The 16657-nt window shown below is 43.4% G+C and overlaps 1 protein-coding gene across 1 annotated transcript; it reads left to right on the forward strand.

Moving 5' to 3' along the window:
- Positions 1 to 1213: 1213 nt before the first annotated feature.
- Positions 1214 to 8847, forward strand: LOC147896168 (uncharacterized). The gene is made up of 2 exons (XM_087383059.1): positions 1214 to 1461; positions 8264 to 8847. Exons 1-2 carry the CDS (start codon positions 1374 to 1376, stop codon positions 8698 to 8700), a joined length of 525 nt encoding a protein of 174 aa, XP_087239185.1. The 5' UTR covers positions 1214 to 1373; the 3' UTR covers positions 8701 to 8847.
- Positions 8848 to 16657: the final 7810 nt, after the last annotated feature.

Genomic DNA, 16657 nt, shown 5'->3' on the forward strand with positions numbered 1-16657 from the left:
ATGCGACGAATATTGCAGGTGCTCTTGAAAGATAGAGTCACCACCCTAACATTTGATGGGTTCCTTTGCGAGGTGGGCCTAACTGAACAAGACTACTTTACATTCATGGGAACGATAGTTTCACAACCAACTATCATGCTGCACAGGCTACCAAAGGACATCTACATGAACAACTTCAACCCAATGTTTGCGGAGCTGTGGGATGGAAACACTGACATCCAATTCATGCTAAAACCACATGGGGCCGTGACATACTGCACTTCATACATCACAAAAGTAGACATAGCGACAACTGAAGCGATCAAGTCCTCACTAATGTGTCTTTAAGAAACACACATACAAAGTATAGATGCACTTGCCATTGAAGGATTCCAACATGCTCACCATGCAAACGGCGCTGGCATATTAACGTACTTCAAAAGCAACATCATCCTCTTGCACGAACATTACTACTTCCACAAGGGGTTTGATTGCTTGCTGTAACCATCTTCCGCACGAAAGCCGATGAGCAAGTGAACATCATCAACGCCTATAAGGCCCCCAAGGCAACCACTATAGCACTTCTGTAGACACTGCAACAAGTCCTACTCACATAACCCCACTAATAGCAACGTACGTTCTTGGAGACTTTAATGTGAACATGCTTACACACTCGAAAAGCAAGACAAACTTGCAGAGCCTCATGGACACACACCACATGAAACAATTGATAAAAAACCCGACAACAATAAGCGAGTCATACATTGACCACATCTGGACAAACTCAACCGCACCCAGCACCACTATAAGAACAAATTTCATCCGACCACTGCTTGACACTCACGACTATGAGCATTTAAGACATCCCCAACTCCTCTCCAAAGGGCAGGCCAATTGAATCTCATTACTTCTATAATTGCCATAGAGTGTCCCATACTGGGCTGGGTGACTAAGACGACCATACTTGGTGACTTCCTGAGGTACCCTGGGGCTTGAACTAAGAACCATCACTAATCATAATGAGTTTATTGTTCCTCCCTTTGGTGGTACGTGTAGTTGACCTTTGCAGACGTGAATTACCGGCAATCAAGTAGATTGACAAAGTGGGTGAGCATTGTCCCTTATTGCCTTACTAGTTGCATCTGTTTGCACACATGGAAAAGATCTGGGTTGGCGCGGATGGAAGCACTCTGTGAATCGGTAGGTGATTCAGCAAAATACCCAATATAATTTCTCGGAATCGCCAAGGAAGATTGGTTATGATTTTCTCTAGATCAGGGCGCATTCCCGTGTAAGAAATCACATAGTACCTTGAATGAAGCCACGTCTTCAAGCATCTTTGATAGTGGCTTCATTTCGATATCCCCAGACACTCAGAGCACTTCAGGAGATGGATGATAGGGACCCGGGCGCTGGAGCAGGTCTGCACAGCAAAGGGGAAGCTCTTCCTCCTTTTACAGCCTCAAGAGGAGACCAATTCTTGTAAGAAACGTAGCGAGTTTTCCCCTAGATGGTAGGTAGGGGTGACCAATTCTTGTAAGAAATGGTGCGAGTTTTCCCCCAGCGGTGGAATGAATCTTGATGGGCTATGGGTGGACCGTAGGAATTTCCGTTGGTTCTTGTTGGGCTGGTTCAGGCTTAGTTAGCATTGTCAGGCTTATGCCACATGCCACTTGCTGATCTGTGCCACCTGTTACTCGATGATTTATTTCACGTAACATTCTGATTTTCAGGGTTTTAAACCTTTCCTTTAGAGCCTTATATCTCTAGAAGTTTCTGCCAGAATAAGTTTAAAGGGTGTGTTCCAGCAGTCTGGACCTCATGATGCCCACATCTTAGAAAAATGCACAGCTCCTTGAAACTGATCAAAGAGCTCATCAATGTTAGGTATTGAAAACTTGGTCTTAACTATAACTTTGTCTATGCACAATCACATAGATTCATTTACTAGAAGAAGAACTATTGGGTTAAATTTCTGTTCTTCTACCCATCTCATTTGGTAGGGGGGTTTAAAGCTAGGACCTATATTGGGAAGAACTTGTGCTTTCCTATAGGCAAATCATCAACACATAATCGAAGTCATTCACTTTTATTTCTTTTTTCAATTTTCAGACAAGAAATGTGAGAATAAAAGAGAAAATCATAAAGAAATACCTGAACCTCGAGTTGTTAATATGTCTTTTGCAATTTACATACCGTTCGAATGAGGACTGCGCACTTTCTTCTCATGCTGGTGATATTGCCCTCACGTTGTACAGTCCATTTGCAGCTCCTGTGGCAGCAAAAAGGCTACCAGCTCCTCGAGTGTGAGTGGACTGGTCAGCTGTCGTAGTGCTATCACTAGACTTCAACTTGAAGGATTCTTAAGCACCATCAATGTACGTGCCTGCATATCAAATTCTCCATCAATGCTAGCGAATTGGGCTCTCATGGAGATCAGCCAATTTAGAAGATTCAGGGTTGTAGTTGAGTTAAAGGTCTCGTTTGACATCATCCAAAGCTCTTTGCATGCCCAAGGCCATCTAGATTTAATGGGATGACACTGTGCTTGGTGGCTTGTATCAAGCCTGCATAAACATCCATTTTTTTGTTCTTAGTGGTCAAGACCATTTAGATCCACATGTAAAGTTGCACCCATTATCACTTGCACAAGCACCAGATCGATTGGCTGTGGTGGTACGTTGGTAGCCTACCATGCTCCTCACTCCCTCAAAGCATAATAAACAAGAAGCAATTTAGGAGCACAATTGTATATTCCAGTAGATAAAGCTAAACACAAATCTCATACGATAGAATGCACCAGAAAATGTAGCGACATCATACATGTCTAGCAAGTACATACTCACACCTACACCCTAGATGCTAGGTGATCTTGGGAGCTTCAATTGCTGAAAGCAGGAAGCCAAGAGGTCAAGCAGAGAAAATGATCCAAGATGATCCAAAAGCACATATAGGATAGAATGTACTAGAACATTGTAGGGACATGGCTAGGAGGTAGGTAGAAGCAAGGCCACACACCCTAGATGCCTAGGCAATCCTGGAGAGCTTTAATGGCTGAAAGTGGGAGGCCAAGAGCTCAAAAGGAGGTGCTGAATCACAAATGATATAGCCCTGTTCATGGATGGTTCACTTGGAGTCTACAGAGGGTCTGGCTCTCACCAAGCATAGTTACCAGCCGAAACGGAAACGGAAGAAACGGAGTTTCCGAGCCCCGCCAAAACAGAAACGGAAGAAACGGCAATATGATACAATTTATGTATAAAAATTTATTTTTTATACATAATATAATTATCAATAGAGTGCAAATCATACATAATACAAATTACAATTATCTATACTTGAAGCTTCAGCCTTCAAGCATCAATGCATCATTCATGCCTCTATGATTCTAAATTCTTGAATGATGCTTCAATAATCTGAAATCAACATGTATCATGAGTCATGACTAACAAGTTTGGCATTACAAGAATCTGAAATTTAGAAGTTTGAAGTACTTTAAACTTAGCACACAAGTTGAAACTTGAAACTTGAAAGTATCCAATGTCCAGACTCCATAGATGATCATGATTCATGATCCACAAATTTCATGATCATGACTCATGAGTCATGCAAGACTCAAAATAAAAGCACCCATGGATGATATAAAAAAAAGCAGTAGGACTACTGATCCAAGAGCAAAGGATGGAGGGATGGAGAGAGCTTAGAGAAGGTGGAGAGAGCAGCAAGGATGCACAGGAGGAGTGCGGGAGGCGGCGAAAGATGGAGCCAGGCGGCAAAATCACGCTTTGGGGGTTTAGGGCAAAAACAGGTTTTACAAAATGGCGTTGAAGAAACGCCGTTTCCGTTTCGCCGTTTCCGTTTCCGGCCACGAAACGGCCGTTTTGTGCAACTATGTCACCAAGTGCCTCTTATCCCCCATGCATGCCATATCATGCCCTCTTGCTCAGGTAAGCGAGGATCCATGCTCTTCCGGGGGTTTAAATTCCTGCAGTTCCTTATGTAGATTGTCTAGTGGTATAAAGTCTAGATCTTATGGGAGCTTTCGTGCAGGAAAAAAGCATTACTAGCTGTAATTTTGCCTTTCTCTCTAGTATTCCATTGTAGTGTCGATCGTTTGAATGTGATAGAAAAAAAGTCTAGGGTCTCTTAGGTGGGAAGCAATGGAGGCCTACCCTCACTTGTCACTTGAGCTGAGGCCAGGGTGGTGGGCCAAAATTATTGTTTTTTTAATGCTACTCTTAGTGCTATTGAGCAGATTTTTGTAATGCATTCGGAGTCATGTTGTATGGATCTTTGGAACTCGGATTTGCCACCTCTGCCTTGAAGGACTTGAACTCCTTTCCTTTTTCTTGGCTGGGTTTTCTCCTCCTGTCCAAGTTGAGTACCTTTTTGTCACCTTGTGTTTTGGAAAGAAAGCTCTCCCTGTTGAGATTGAAAATGTTTACTTTTGTTTGAAAACAAGCTGAAATGCTGTCGATGTTGGAATGGTCACCTCCCCATTTGTAAGCCCCCATATGAGGAGAGCGTGGGGGAGGGAGACCTCGGGCAGGATGTGCCCCAAAAGAAGAGAGGAGGGTACCTGGCTGATCTGCAAGAGCATAAGGCGGAGCAGAGGACAACAGTAGGGACCCAAGAGAAGAGGCCATGAGCTCACGGATGACGTCAGCAACAGTACAGAACAGTACGGAGCTGAGGCGCACACGTGTGGGCAGATCAGGGAGCCAAGAAATGCGCAGCATAGTGGGGGTCTATGGGCAGGTATACAGCCTGCAGCAGGGTCTCCAGCACCAGCAAAGGGGAGCCTAGCAGCAGCCCAAAAGGGCCTGGCTAGGGCCCTTATATAGGGCTGGTTTGGCTGAGCCAACCAGGTCAGTTGGGCCAGCCAACCAGGTCTGTCCAGTCGGCCCATTTAGGGCTGGCTGGTCGGTCCATTTGAAAGGGCCTTGAGCCCTAAAAAAGGAGAGGCCTTGGGCCTCATTTCATATCCAGCAGCCACCAGTTCCAGGGCAGAAAGGAGCAGCAGGAAGCCCACTCTCTGGGCCTATCTACAAGAGGTGAGAGAGTGCAACAAGGGCTGCAGACTCAGTCAGGAAGGGTTGGACCTTGGCTGTCTTCTAGGGCAGCAAGGTTACCTTCTGGAGCAGCCATTCACAAGCAGGTTGGAGCAGTGGAACAGCTATCTTGGGGCCTACATTCAGGAGGACCAAGGGGACTTGTGTGTTGCAGACAAAGCTTGGCAGGGGCTGCCCACCTAGGCTGATTCACAGGCAGTAAGGTGGAGAAGAACACACTAGACGGAAAGTCTTCAGACGCTCGAGGTGGAAAACGCGGGCTCGAGTCTAGACATAACTGGTAGATAGGAGAAGGACCTTGTGGTAAGATCAGAGGACCACATCATTGGTGGGACTCTGGATCTATATCTTTTCTATTGTGTCCATAGTTTTGGATGGAAATATATTATTTTAGTGGTTTCTCTATTTGGATGGTTCATTGTCTATTGATGAGTGTGCACATCTATTTTATGCACATAAGTTAAGAAGTTTGTGATTCCACATCCCACACCACATTGTGTGAACTCCTGGGCATTACTATCAGTGTTCCGCTGTGCGTACCCTCTGTTGGGTAATTTCTAACATGGTATCAGAGCCCAAGTAGGAGGCTCACAGGTGTGGGAGCCTGAAGGCAGGGACCTTGCTAAAGGACGACCCTGATTCAGACGCTCTTGGGAATCACTTCCACGACTGCAAGATTGTGCCCTTGCGAGAAGGAGGGTGACTCAGGTTCAGTCAAGTGCGTTTAAAGTTCGCGGTCCAGGTTTTCTAGAGATGTACTTTTGTTGCAGACCTTGCCAAAGGAAGGACGGGTTGAAACAGACCCTCAGAGCAATGTGCCTGGAAGACTCCAGGTTGTTCACTCATTATGAGGGGGACAATTGGAAGATCGTGACGGCTGGATTGCTCGAGTTCGAAGGCAGGCATGGGACGAAAGATGATGGTGCCAAGAGGTGCTACCAAAGATGGACTTGTGTACTAGGATGGTGTGCGGAAGCGGAACGAGACCTGGTGGAGCAGGAGCCACTCGATGAAAAGCCAGGAAAAGATTTTGACATCGAAAAGTTCCAGAGGACTACGACCAGGGAATTAGTGGAGCACTTCATCGACGTGTTGGCATTGGGCCTGGATGTGTCGGTGAGAGGGGGTGTTGGAATGGTCACCTCCCCATCTGTAAGCCCTCATATGAGGAGAGCGTGGGGGAGGGAGACCTAGGGCAGGATGTGCCCCAAAAGAAGAGAGGAGGGTACCTGGCTGATCTGCAAGAGCATAAGGCGGAGCAGAGGACAGCAGTAGGGACCCAAGAGAAGAGGCCATGAGCTCACGGATGACGTCAGCAACAGTACGAAACAGTACAGAGCTGAGGCACACACGTGTGGGCAGATCAGGGAGCCAAGAAATATCGCAGCATAATGGGGGTCTAAAGGGGAGCCTAGCAGCAGCCCAAAAGGGCCTGGCTAGGGCCCTCATATAGGGCTGGTTGGGCTGAGCCAACCAGTCGGTTGGGCCAGCCAACCAGGTCTGTCCAGTCGGCCCATTTAGGGCTGGCTGGCCGGTCCATTTGAAAGGGCCTTGAGCCCTAAAAAAGGAGAGGCCTTGGGCCTGATTTCATATCCAGCAGCCAGCAGTTCCAGGGCAGAAAGGAGCAGCAGGAAGCCTACTCTCTAGGCCTATCTACAGGAGGTGAGAGAGTGCAACAAGGGCTGCAGACTTAGCCAGGAAGGGCTGGACCTTGGCTGTCTTCGAGGGCAGCAAGGTGCTGTGATCTTCATACCTTCTGGAGCAGCCATTCACAAGCAGGTTGGAGCAGTGGAACAGCTATCTTGGGGCCTACATTCAGGAGGACCAAGGGGACTTCTGTGCTGCAGACAAAGCTTGGCAGGGGCTGCCCACCTAGGCTGATTCACAGGCAGTAAGGTGGAGAAGAACACACTAGACGGAAAGTCTACAGACGCTCAAGGTGAAGCACGCGGGCTCGAGATAACTGGCAGATAGGAGAAGGACCTTGTGATAAGATCAGAGGACCACATCATTGGTGGGACTCTGGATCTATATCTTTTGTATTGTGTCCATAGTTTTGGATGGAAATATATTATTTTGGTGGTTTCTCTATCTGGCTGGTTCATTGTCTATTGATGAGTGTGCACATCTATTTTATGCACATAAGTTAAGAAGTTTGTGATTCCACATCCCACACCACACTGTGTGAGCTCCTGGGCATTACTATCAGTCTTCCGCTGTGCGTACCCTCTGTTGGGTAATTTTTAACAGTTGAAAATTTTGTTACAAAGATTTTGACAAAGGGAAGGTTAAAGAGGTTGAACAGCTTTGTAGCAAAGTTGTCACTATGAGGGTTAATCAACTAATGAGAAGAAAATTTGATTGGCTGGTCTTTTTTCCTTTCAGGGTTTTTTGTCTTACATGTGCCCATATTGTTGTTTGCTTGCAACGTTATTATTGCAAGTTCCCTGCATATTACAGCCTTGCTATGAATGTTATTTTTTACAATGTGAAATCATATACAACAAAAGAAATAAATGTATGATTTGGCTAGTGATTTCTCTTTTGATTTCTTAATTTATTGTTGGGTGTGACCAGCTATGTACGATGAAGGTTTTTTTAGTGAAGCTTTCATAGATGGAGTGGCACTATTGATGTGCATTCTTAATTTTGTCTGTGTGCACTTCTTTCATGCTGATGTATAGTTAACAATGAGCACCTTCTTATTCAGTACTGGTCCTGTGATCACGGATGCAAATTCACATGGGAGCAGTCCATGATATGCATGATACAATATTTCTAGCTCTCTTTGTCCAATGTCTGACGCTACAAGTGTAGGCGCAGTCCACAATATGCATGAATCAATTGTTTCTGACTCTTCTCCAGTGTCTGATGTTAGTTATACAAGATTTCATGCCATGCTCACCGACTTAGTCTGTTAACTATATATAGTATGCTTCATGTTGGATGGCTAGTTAATGATTTGAATGCATATTTCTGAGCTGTGTTTCTGTGATTTTGGGAAGCCATTGATGAAAGGAACCTGTATGCTTCCTTGCTTCTGTATCTTAGTAAGGTTACTACATGATAGATTTGAGCTATAGACATGTCATGGTTTGGAGAATCGTTTTACTCTTTTCAATTCAGGAACTCAAAATGTTAGTCTTGAGGCATGATGCCAGAGGGATTTTGTGATATCGCTGATGCAATGTATGAAATTTGGCAACTTTCAGATCGTGAAGCACTTCTGATGGCTGTTGTTTGGCTAATTGTCATTGGCCTTGTATGGGGCGTAACTAATGCTCTTATTAAACGAGGAGCAGTCATTGCAGACAAAAGAATGAAGCAGCTTGCAAGCAATCACAATAAGAATCAGACGGGATCATTTTCTTGGTTGAATGGATATCTGCAGGAATGGATGACTCTGATATGCTTATGGCAGTACTCTCTTCCTTTCATAATCAATCTATCGGCCTCTGCCATGTTCTTCTTGAAGCTTAGTGATAACCCTATCACTTTGGCAGTGCCAGTAACAAATGCCATTACCTTTGGAGCCACTGCAGCAGCAGGAGCAGCCCTTGGAGAGAAAATGCATGGTTTGCAGACTTTGTTGGGGCTCTCTCTCATTATTTGCGGGGTTTCGATTTGCATTTTGCCCTCAAATCGTTAAGGAATTTTGCTGAAAGCATTGTTTTGAGCACTATTAATCAAGGGGTGTCTATGGCCAAAGTTGTTGCTTATTTGTCTTATTAAGATTTTAACGATTATTTCCAATATACAATTTGAAACACAATGCTTATTGTAATAAAATGTTGCATTTTGGGCTTGTACAGTATTCAGGCCTTGTCACTCAAATTTTTGAATTGCTTTCGCAGGAGATGAAAATGAAAAAGGCTTGAAAGCAACACAACCCTCCCTTCCCACAAAGTCTAAGAGTGTATATAATGGAGGTTACATCCTAAATTTCTGTCAACAAGGAATAATCAGAGGAAGCTTTTGTAACAATAACATCCTACAAAAGCATGGCAAAGGTAAGAAAAAACATTTATCTTAGCCCTCCTTAGTGCATTAGGAGAAACCTATCTGTCAAATTTACAAGAAGCTTACATAAGTTTGTACACTAAGGAAAGAGGAATTTTCCAGCAGTTTACACAATCATGTTGGGTATTCTTTGAAACGTAGTCTCAGTGAAAGGTGGGAATAGGAAACTGAGAGTGTGAGGAAGAAAATAGGAAAGTAGAAGTGTGAGAAACTGAACAAGGAGTATAGCTTAATTGAGCTAATGACCGACGTAGTGGTGGGCAAATGCATGGCGGCTCTTGTTGAACTCAAGATCCCATCAGTAGGTACATGCTCATCACCACAAGAAGTGCACGATCCCATCATGGGATATTGGGCACCTACCCCAATCCATGGGATGAGTACTTTGCATGTGAATAGGAAGGGGCATTTAATATGGCCTTCATGATGATATCTCCACAACTGAAATCCGTTCACCAGCAACAATAACACCCGCTCCTGCTGTTGCAGATCCACCAAATATCAAGACGTCAATCTACAATACTCAAAGATCCCCAACATGCGGCCCATGCGACTATTGAAGAGCAAGACCAATTGTCCTTTATTAAAAAATTTATTCTTCAACGCCAAGTCTACTCGCCTCTTCCTTCAAGCTTGAACTATTTGGGTCAAGTAATAGCTCTCCATTATCTCTTTCTCCAACTACTCTAGAACATCGAGTTAAAATTCCATGTACTCTTGCGGAAGCAGTCTTTGTCCTCAGCCGTAATGCAAAGGCTTGGCATAACATATTCCATTGGTGTAATGGCCTCCATTCCAAATGCCAATGGTGACTTTAAATGACATGCGGTATGTCCAGACCGTGATTCTACTCAGTTGACTTCTCAGGGGCCTATCCCTGCGACTACCCCTGGGTCGACTTCTATCGGACCCAGCACTGTGATTACCCTTCGGAAAACTTGACAAAATAAGAAGAGGGGAGAGGAGAAGAGTGGAGATGAGGAGAGAGGACATAGCTAGAGAGCACACCACAAATGACTAACTATACACTAGATTTAGTTGAAATTGTAGAATATATACAAACTCATTTAGGGTTAGGGTTAGGGTTAGGGTTAGGGTTAGGATTAGGATATCTGACCCTTTCCTTTATAGCACTCTATTGGGTTAGTGCTATGCACATATGATCACATGATGTTGAGCGTGATCTCTCAACATCTTCCCTCAAGATCAACATCATGAAGTAAGGCTTTCCTCACGATGATGATTCTGGGGAATCGAAGAAGGACTTAACATTATATTTTATCACACTCCTTTAATGGGGATGTCTTTCCTCTATGTCAAACCAAGAGCTAGTCGTTGTTTCTCGAAAAGCTCTTTACCGAGTGGTTTGGTAAAGATGTCTGCAACATTCTCTTTGCTATCACAATGCTGAAGTGTGATGTCACCAAGTAATACTCTTTCTCTCATGAAGTGCTCTCTGACATCAATGTGCTTTGTCTTGAAGTGATATACTGGATTCTTGGCCAATGCTTGAGCCGATTGATTATCAGAGTATATTGTTGTTGGCTTTGACTCATCAAAGTAATCTGTTTCTAACAATAGTCTTCTAAGCCATATAGTCTCACATGCACCTGTAGTGAGTGCTCTATATTTTGCTTCAGTCGAAGATAAAGAAAAGTTGGCTGTTTGTTTGACAACCATGATATAGCACCTTGACGAAGAAAAAGTGCATATCCATGTGTGGATCTTTTGTTCTCATGATCTCCGGCATAGTCACTATCACAGTATCCATGCAACTGTGGATAACTTCCTCTGTATTCTATCTCAAACTGTATTGTACCTCTGATATATCTCAAGACTCTTTTGGCTGCATTCCAGTGAGACTATTTTGGATTTGTCATAAACTGTGCAAGTGAACTTACTGCATAACAAATATCTGGCCATGTGATGATCAGATATATAAGAGATCCGATGAGCTACCTATAGTATCTATCATTGACTGTAGGCTTTTCTGAATCTTTAGTAAGTTTCAAAATCTGTTTCATGGGAGTGGTTGCAATCTTGCAATCTGCCATATGAAACTTCTTCGGAAGACTGTCAACATATTTCAGCTGACTCATAAAGATACTGTTTGAATCTCTCTAGAACTCAATTCCAAGACAATAGTGTACAAGTCCAAGATCTTTCATGTCAAACTCTGCAGGTAAGTCTTGTTTTAGCTTTCTGATGAAGCTATCCTTGCTTCCTGTCACAATCAGATCATCTACGTATAAAAGTGCAATATTAATGTCTTCCCCTTGAACTTTGTAGTAGAGAGTATGATCTACATTGAACTTAATATATCCCAGATCAGCAAAATACTTGTCGATTCTACTGTACCAACTTCTAGGTGCTTGCTTTAAGCCATAGAGACTTTTCTTGAGATGGCAAACCTTATTCTCCTTTCCTGGTTCAACATAACCTGTAAGCAATCGGCATGAGTATTTTATGCTCTCTTTCAATTATAGCATAGCTATGAAGGAGTATACAGACGATATTAGTGTATCCCAAAGCATGAGCATGTTTTGACTTGAAAACAATTCTAAAACCTTCAGAAGCAACCCAGCTACCACCATATCTGTCTTTGGCACTAATGATGTTGGTTAACCTTCACAAAACAAACATCCAAAAGCTGATGATCCACTTGGGACTCAAAGCAGAATGGAGGGAGGGGAGTGGGAAGTTATCTTTGTTTATATCAAAATGGTTCCGGTTTGTTCATTTGTGTGAAAGGACACTGACCAAGCTTTCCATTCTAATTAAATGTCAGAATAAGCCTTCCGTGCAACACACGAGAAATGGGGGTCTACTCCAGTAACATTAGGAGATCTTACGTAACGCCATGTTACTACAATTGTAGTGCCACTACTGAAGCATGTAAGAATCCCAAAGTGAAGCCCCAAAGAGAAGCACGTGAAGACAAGGACATAGACACAAATTAGAAAACAGAGTAAGGTAGATGCACTCTGCTTAGAAGAACAAGCAAACTATGTGTGATCGCTCAAATCCCAGGGCTTTTAGGTCCATTAATAATAAGCCTTGCGGTCTCTACGTAAGGCCATGTTGCTACAATTGTAGTGCCACTATTGAAGCATGTAAGAATCCCAAAGTGAAGCCCCAAAGAGAAGCACGTGAAGACAAGGACATAGACGCAAATCAGAAAACAGAGTAAGGTAGATGCGCTCTGCTTAGAAGAACAAGCAAATTGTGTGTGATTAGGCTTATTATTGACGGCGGACCTGGGATTTGAGCGATCACACCAAAATAATCACACACAGTTTGCTTATTCTTCTAAGCAGAGCGCATCTACCTTACTCTGTTTTCTGATTTGCATCTATGTCCTTGTCTTCACGTGCTTCTCTTTGGGGCTTCACTTGGGGATTCTTACATGCTTCAGTAGTGGCACTACAATTGTAGCAACATGGCCCTACGTAGGGTCTCCTAATGTTGCTGGAGCAAACCCCCTTTTCTCGTGTGCTGCACGAAAGGCTTATTCTGACATTTAATTAGAATGGAAAGCTTGGTCAGTGTCCTTTCACACAAATGAACAAACCGGAATTATTTTGATATAAACAAAGATAACTTCCCACTCCCCTCACTCCATTCTGCTTTGAGTCCCAAGTGGATCATCAGCTTTTGGATGTTTGTTTTGTGAAGGTTAGCCAATATCATTAGTGCCAAAGACAGATATGGTGGTAGCTGGGTTGCTTCTGAAGGTTTTAGAATTGTTTTTAAGTCAAAACATGCTCATGCTTTGGGATACACTAATATCGTCTGTATACTCCTTCATAGCTGTGCTCTAATAAAAAGAGAGCATAAAATACTCATGTCGATTGCTTACTATTGAAGCTGCTCCAAACTGGGCTTGAGTTGCTGTAAGTGCCTGCTCATGTCCATCTGTTCGTTGCAAGGCATCCCTCCAAATGTACCTGCTATTGGTGTTGCTGGCTATCCCTCAACAGCCCCATAGCCAACCTCAAGGTTTGGCTGTGTTTAATGCAGGAGCTTGTCACATTATCAAGAGTGTGGCGATGATGCTTGGCATGCTTACGACCTCCAAAGCATACTTGCTTAATCAGGCCTCCCTCAGTGCTAGACAACTGCACATTTAATTCTCTCCAAACACATCAGCAATAAGATTAACAGTAGCTAAGGCATTGATGCATCTTTAGCACCTTGGGAGGAGCCCTCATTAGCTCATCATGGTTGCAGTCCTTCTCTATCTTAGTTGTCTATGAATGTCCATTAGATTACCACTAGGTGGCTCTGGACCTTCATTTTTCAAAGAGAATAATGCGTACCATTAAGCTTCATGCAACGGTAATTTGATCATGTAATCTTCTTCAAACCTTTAGTGAGGAATTAGTGTCATGCACCATAGAGAGAGAAAGGAGATGAGGGTAGAGAGAGAAAAGAGTCGACATTTGATTGGGTCCTTGTACCCACTGAGGGCCCCTCCCCCAATCAAGAGAGAATTTGCTTTATACTTGGAGAATTGAGAGATACAAATAACACTCTTCGAGAGAGCACGGAAATGCGCTTCTGAAGAGTACACTATGCAGCACATGTATTGCAGATCTAAAGATCTGAGTGGCAACGCCAACCAATATTGAGACCTTCATGATGTCCACGCCGATAATGTAGGGCACTTTTGCAAGGCAAGGAAGAGGCTTGTACTGTCCATCGAGATGCCGGGTTACTACGTGAGAGAGTGAATGCTAAGACTAATAGATTCTGAAAGAGAGGTGAGATATGATTGAGATATAGAGCTGAGAAGTGAGCTATGCAAAATTGTATAGAGAACTGTAAAGAGCTGCTGAAACATTACCCAAACCTTACTCTTTTTGCTGGTCTGAATTTATGACTGTTGTGTTGCGTAGACTTCTTCCAGGAGGGTTGAACTGAAGCCAAGAGCTGAGGCTGAGCAGAGGCCTAAGTCTGGAGGTGTTCAGGGCTGCACAAGAGAAGTTGGTGGGGATCTATTTGGAGTGCTGAAGGTTGGAGGACTGAATGAGGAATGAGGTCATGTAGGCCCTCTATTTAGGTACCGCTTATATTCATCGAGGTGTAGATAGCCTCGTGTAATGCTTGCCTTAGCCTTCTCATTTGGATGGACTGACCATAAGCTTGGTCGTCTTTCTTTTGGTATTGGTCGTCCTTCTTCTGATCCTTACCCGTTGCATTGTTTGATTGCTACGAGGCTTTGAAAACCTTCTGGACCTACTTGAGCTTCTTCGAGTTCAGCATGAGAGTCAGCGCCAGCTCTAATTGGGTGGGTCGAAGTTCTGGACAAGAAAACAAATGTTAGTGTCCAATCCCCGAATGAATTGCTTCATCTTATTGCTTTCAGACACGCCCAACTACTTCACCAGGGTGATGACCTTGTTACTGTAAGACAACACAGACTTTGAGAGAGATAAGAAAACTCATTCTCTAGGTTAAGCATATACTGTGGCGGTAGAAAACGGGCTTTGAGATTGGTAACAAACGTTGCCCAAACAAAATTCTTATTAAAAGTTGTTGGGTCAGTATGCTTACTAGCCTTATGTTGCCACCAGGTAACCGCCTCACCGGTCAAATGAGGGGCTGCTAGGTGGACTTTGTCTTGCTCATCTTGAATTTGCACTAACAAAAAATGAGCAATAAATTGATGAATAATTGAAGGATAGCTGAATGGTTACACTTACCATCATACTTAACAAATTTGGTGTGAACCGGGTGAGTGGTGTTACCTTTGTCAATGGCGAAGCTGTGGCGATGACTACTGCTGTGCTCAAACTAGCCTACATAGTGGCTAACATATGTTTGTGTTGGAGAAGCATCGCCTCTTGGTCTAGTTTTTGTTGCCTCTCTATCTGGGTGAGCTCTGCGCGTCGCAGTGCCTCCTCATTTCACGCATCAACAAGAGCGGTTTTTCAAATCTGTGGTTCCTTATTGTTCCAGTGGCTTTTTTGCCTCTTTTTCTTCTAGCCATTGTTTTGTCTAGTCTAGCTGTCTTCTGCTTTCTTCTAGTTGGGTTGAATGTTCTTCAAGTTGCTCTAGGAGCACTCAATTCTGCTCCAAAATATTCGCCATTATTTCTTGAGCACTAGTAGAAGCATATCATTTTGGTTGTCTTTCTTCTCTTCATAGTCTTCAAATCTAATGTCTTTTCTGAATCTTTCATGGCACTTGGTTGTGTGTCCTTTTCGGATCTCAACATAACCATACACTCGTGTTAGTCAAGCTGGATATAGACCGAAGTTCTGATACCAATGTAACATGTAACGGTAATCTGTCATGTAATCATAGCAAGACCTTCTTTAAATCTTTTGCGAGGAATAAGCATATAGAGAGAGAAAGGAGAGGAGGGTAGCAGTCGACATCCTTATACCCACTGGTTGCCCCCTCCCCCTCCCTCAATCAAGAGAGAATTTGCTTTATACTTGGAGAACTGAAAGATACAAATAACACTCTTCGAGAGAGCACGGAAACATGCTTCTGAAGAGTACACTGTGCACACGTATTGCAAATCCAAAGACCTAAGACGTAACGCCAACCAATACCGAGACCTTGATGCTGTCCACACTGGCGATGTAGGGCACTTCTACAAGGCAAGGAAGAGGCTTGTGCTATCCACCGAGATGCAAGGTTACTGTGTGAGTGAGAGAGTGAAAGCTAGGAGTAATAGATTCTAAAAGAGAACTGAGATATGATTGAGATACAGAAGAGAGCTGTGCAAAACTGTAAAGAGTTGCTGAAACAGTACCCGAACCTTACTCTGTTTGCTGGTCCGAATCCCTGACTGTTATGCTGCATAGACACCTTCCAGGAGGGTTGAACTGAGGCCAAGAGCTTAGGCTGATCAGAGGACACCCTCTGGAGGTGTTTAGGGCTACACAAGGGGGGTTGGAGGGGAGTTGTTTGGAGTGCCCACACCCATAAGTTTATGAAAATGCTGTGTCAAATCCCTTAGAGAATCTCTTTGGGATGAGTCAAGAATGTCAACAAAATTTGGTTTCAAACTACAACACAAACCCTTTGTGCTCCACTCTTCTATGTCTTTCATAAATATAAATACACCTTAGGTGTGCAAAATTTATCTCAATGGGACATGGAGTCATAACTAATAGTGGTTTATCTTTTAGCACCTTGGTTGATACCATGTCAAAGAGGTCCTCCTTCTTTGTTTGCTTAACCTCCTTCTTCCAATAGTCCTTAGTAAAATGGTTGGGTATGGTGCAATTTTTTTCTTATTCTCTCTTTCGTTTTTGTTTTCCCCATCATAGACAAACCATAGTCTTCCTTGTTACTGTAAGACAACACAAACAAACCATTTTGAGAGAGATGAGAAAACTCATTCTCTAGGTTAAGCATATACTGTGGCAGTAGAAAACGAGCTTTGAGATTGGTAACAAATGTTGCCCTAACAAAATTCGTATTAAAAGTTGTTAGGTCAGTATGCTTACTAGCCCTATGTTGCCACCAGGTAACCGCCTCACTAGTCAAATGAGGGGCTACTAGGTGGACTTTGTCTTACTCATCTTGAATTTGCACTAATGAAAAATGAGCGATAAATTGATGAATAA

Source organism: Dipteris shenzhenensis, chromosome 12 (assembly GCF_047967505.1).
Source record: "Dipteris shenzhenensis isolate YYH24624 ecotype China chromosome 12, Dip_SZ_1.0, whole genome shotgun sequence".
Taxonomy (NCBI): Eukaryota; Viridiplantae; Streptophyta; class Polypodiopsida; order Gleicheniales; family Dipteridaceae; genus Dipteris; species Dipteris shenzhenensis.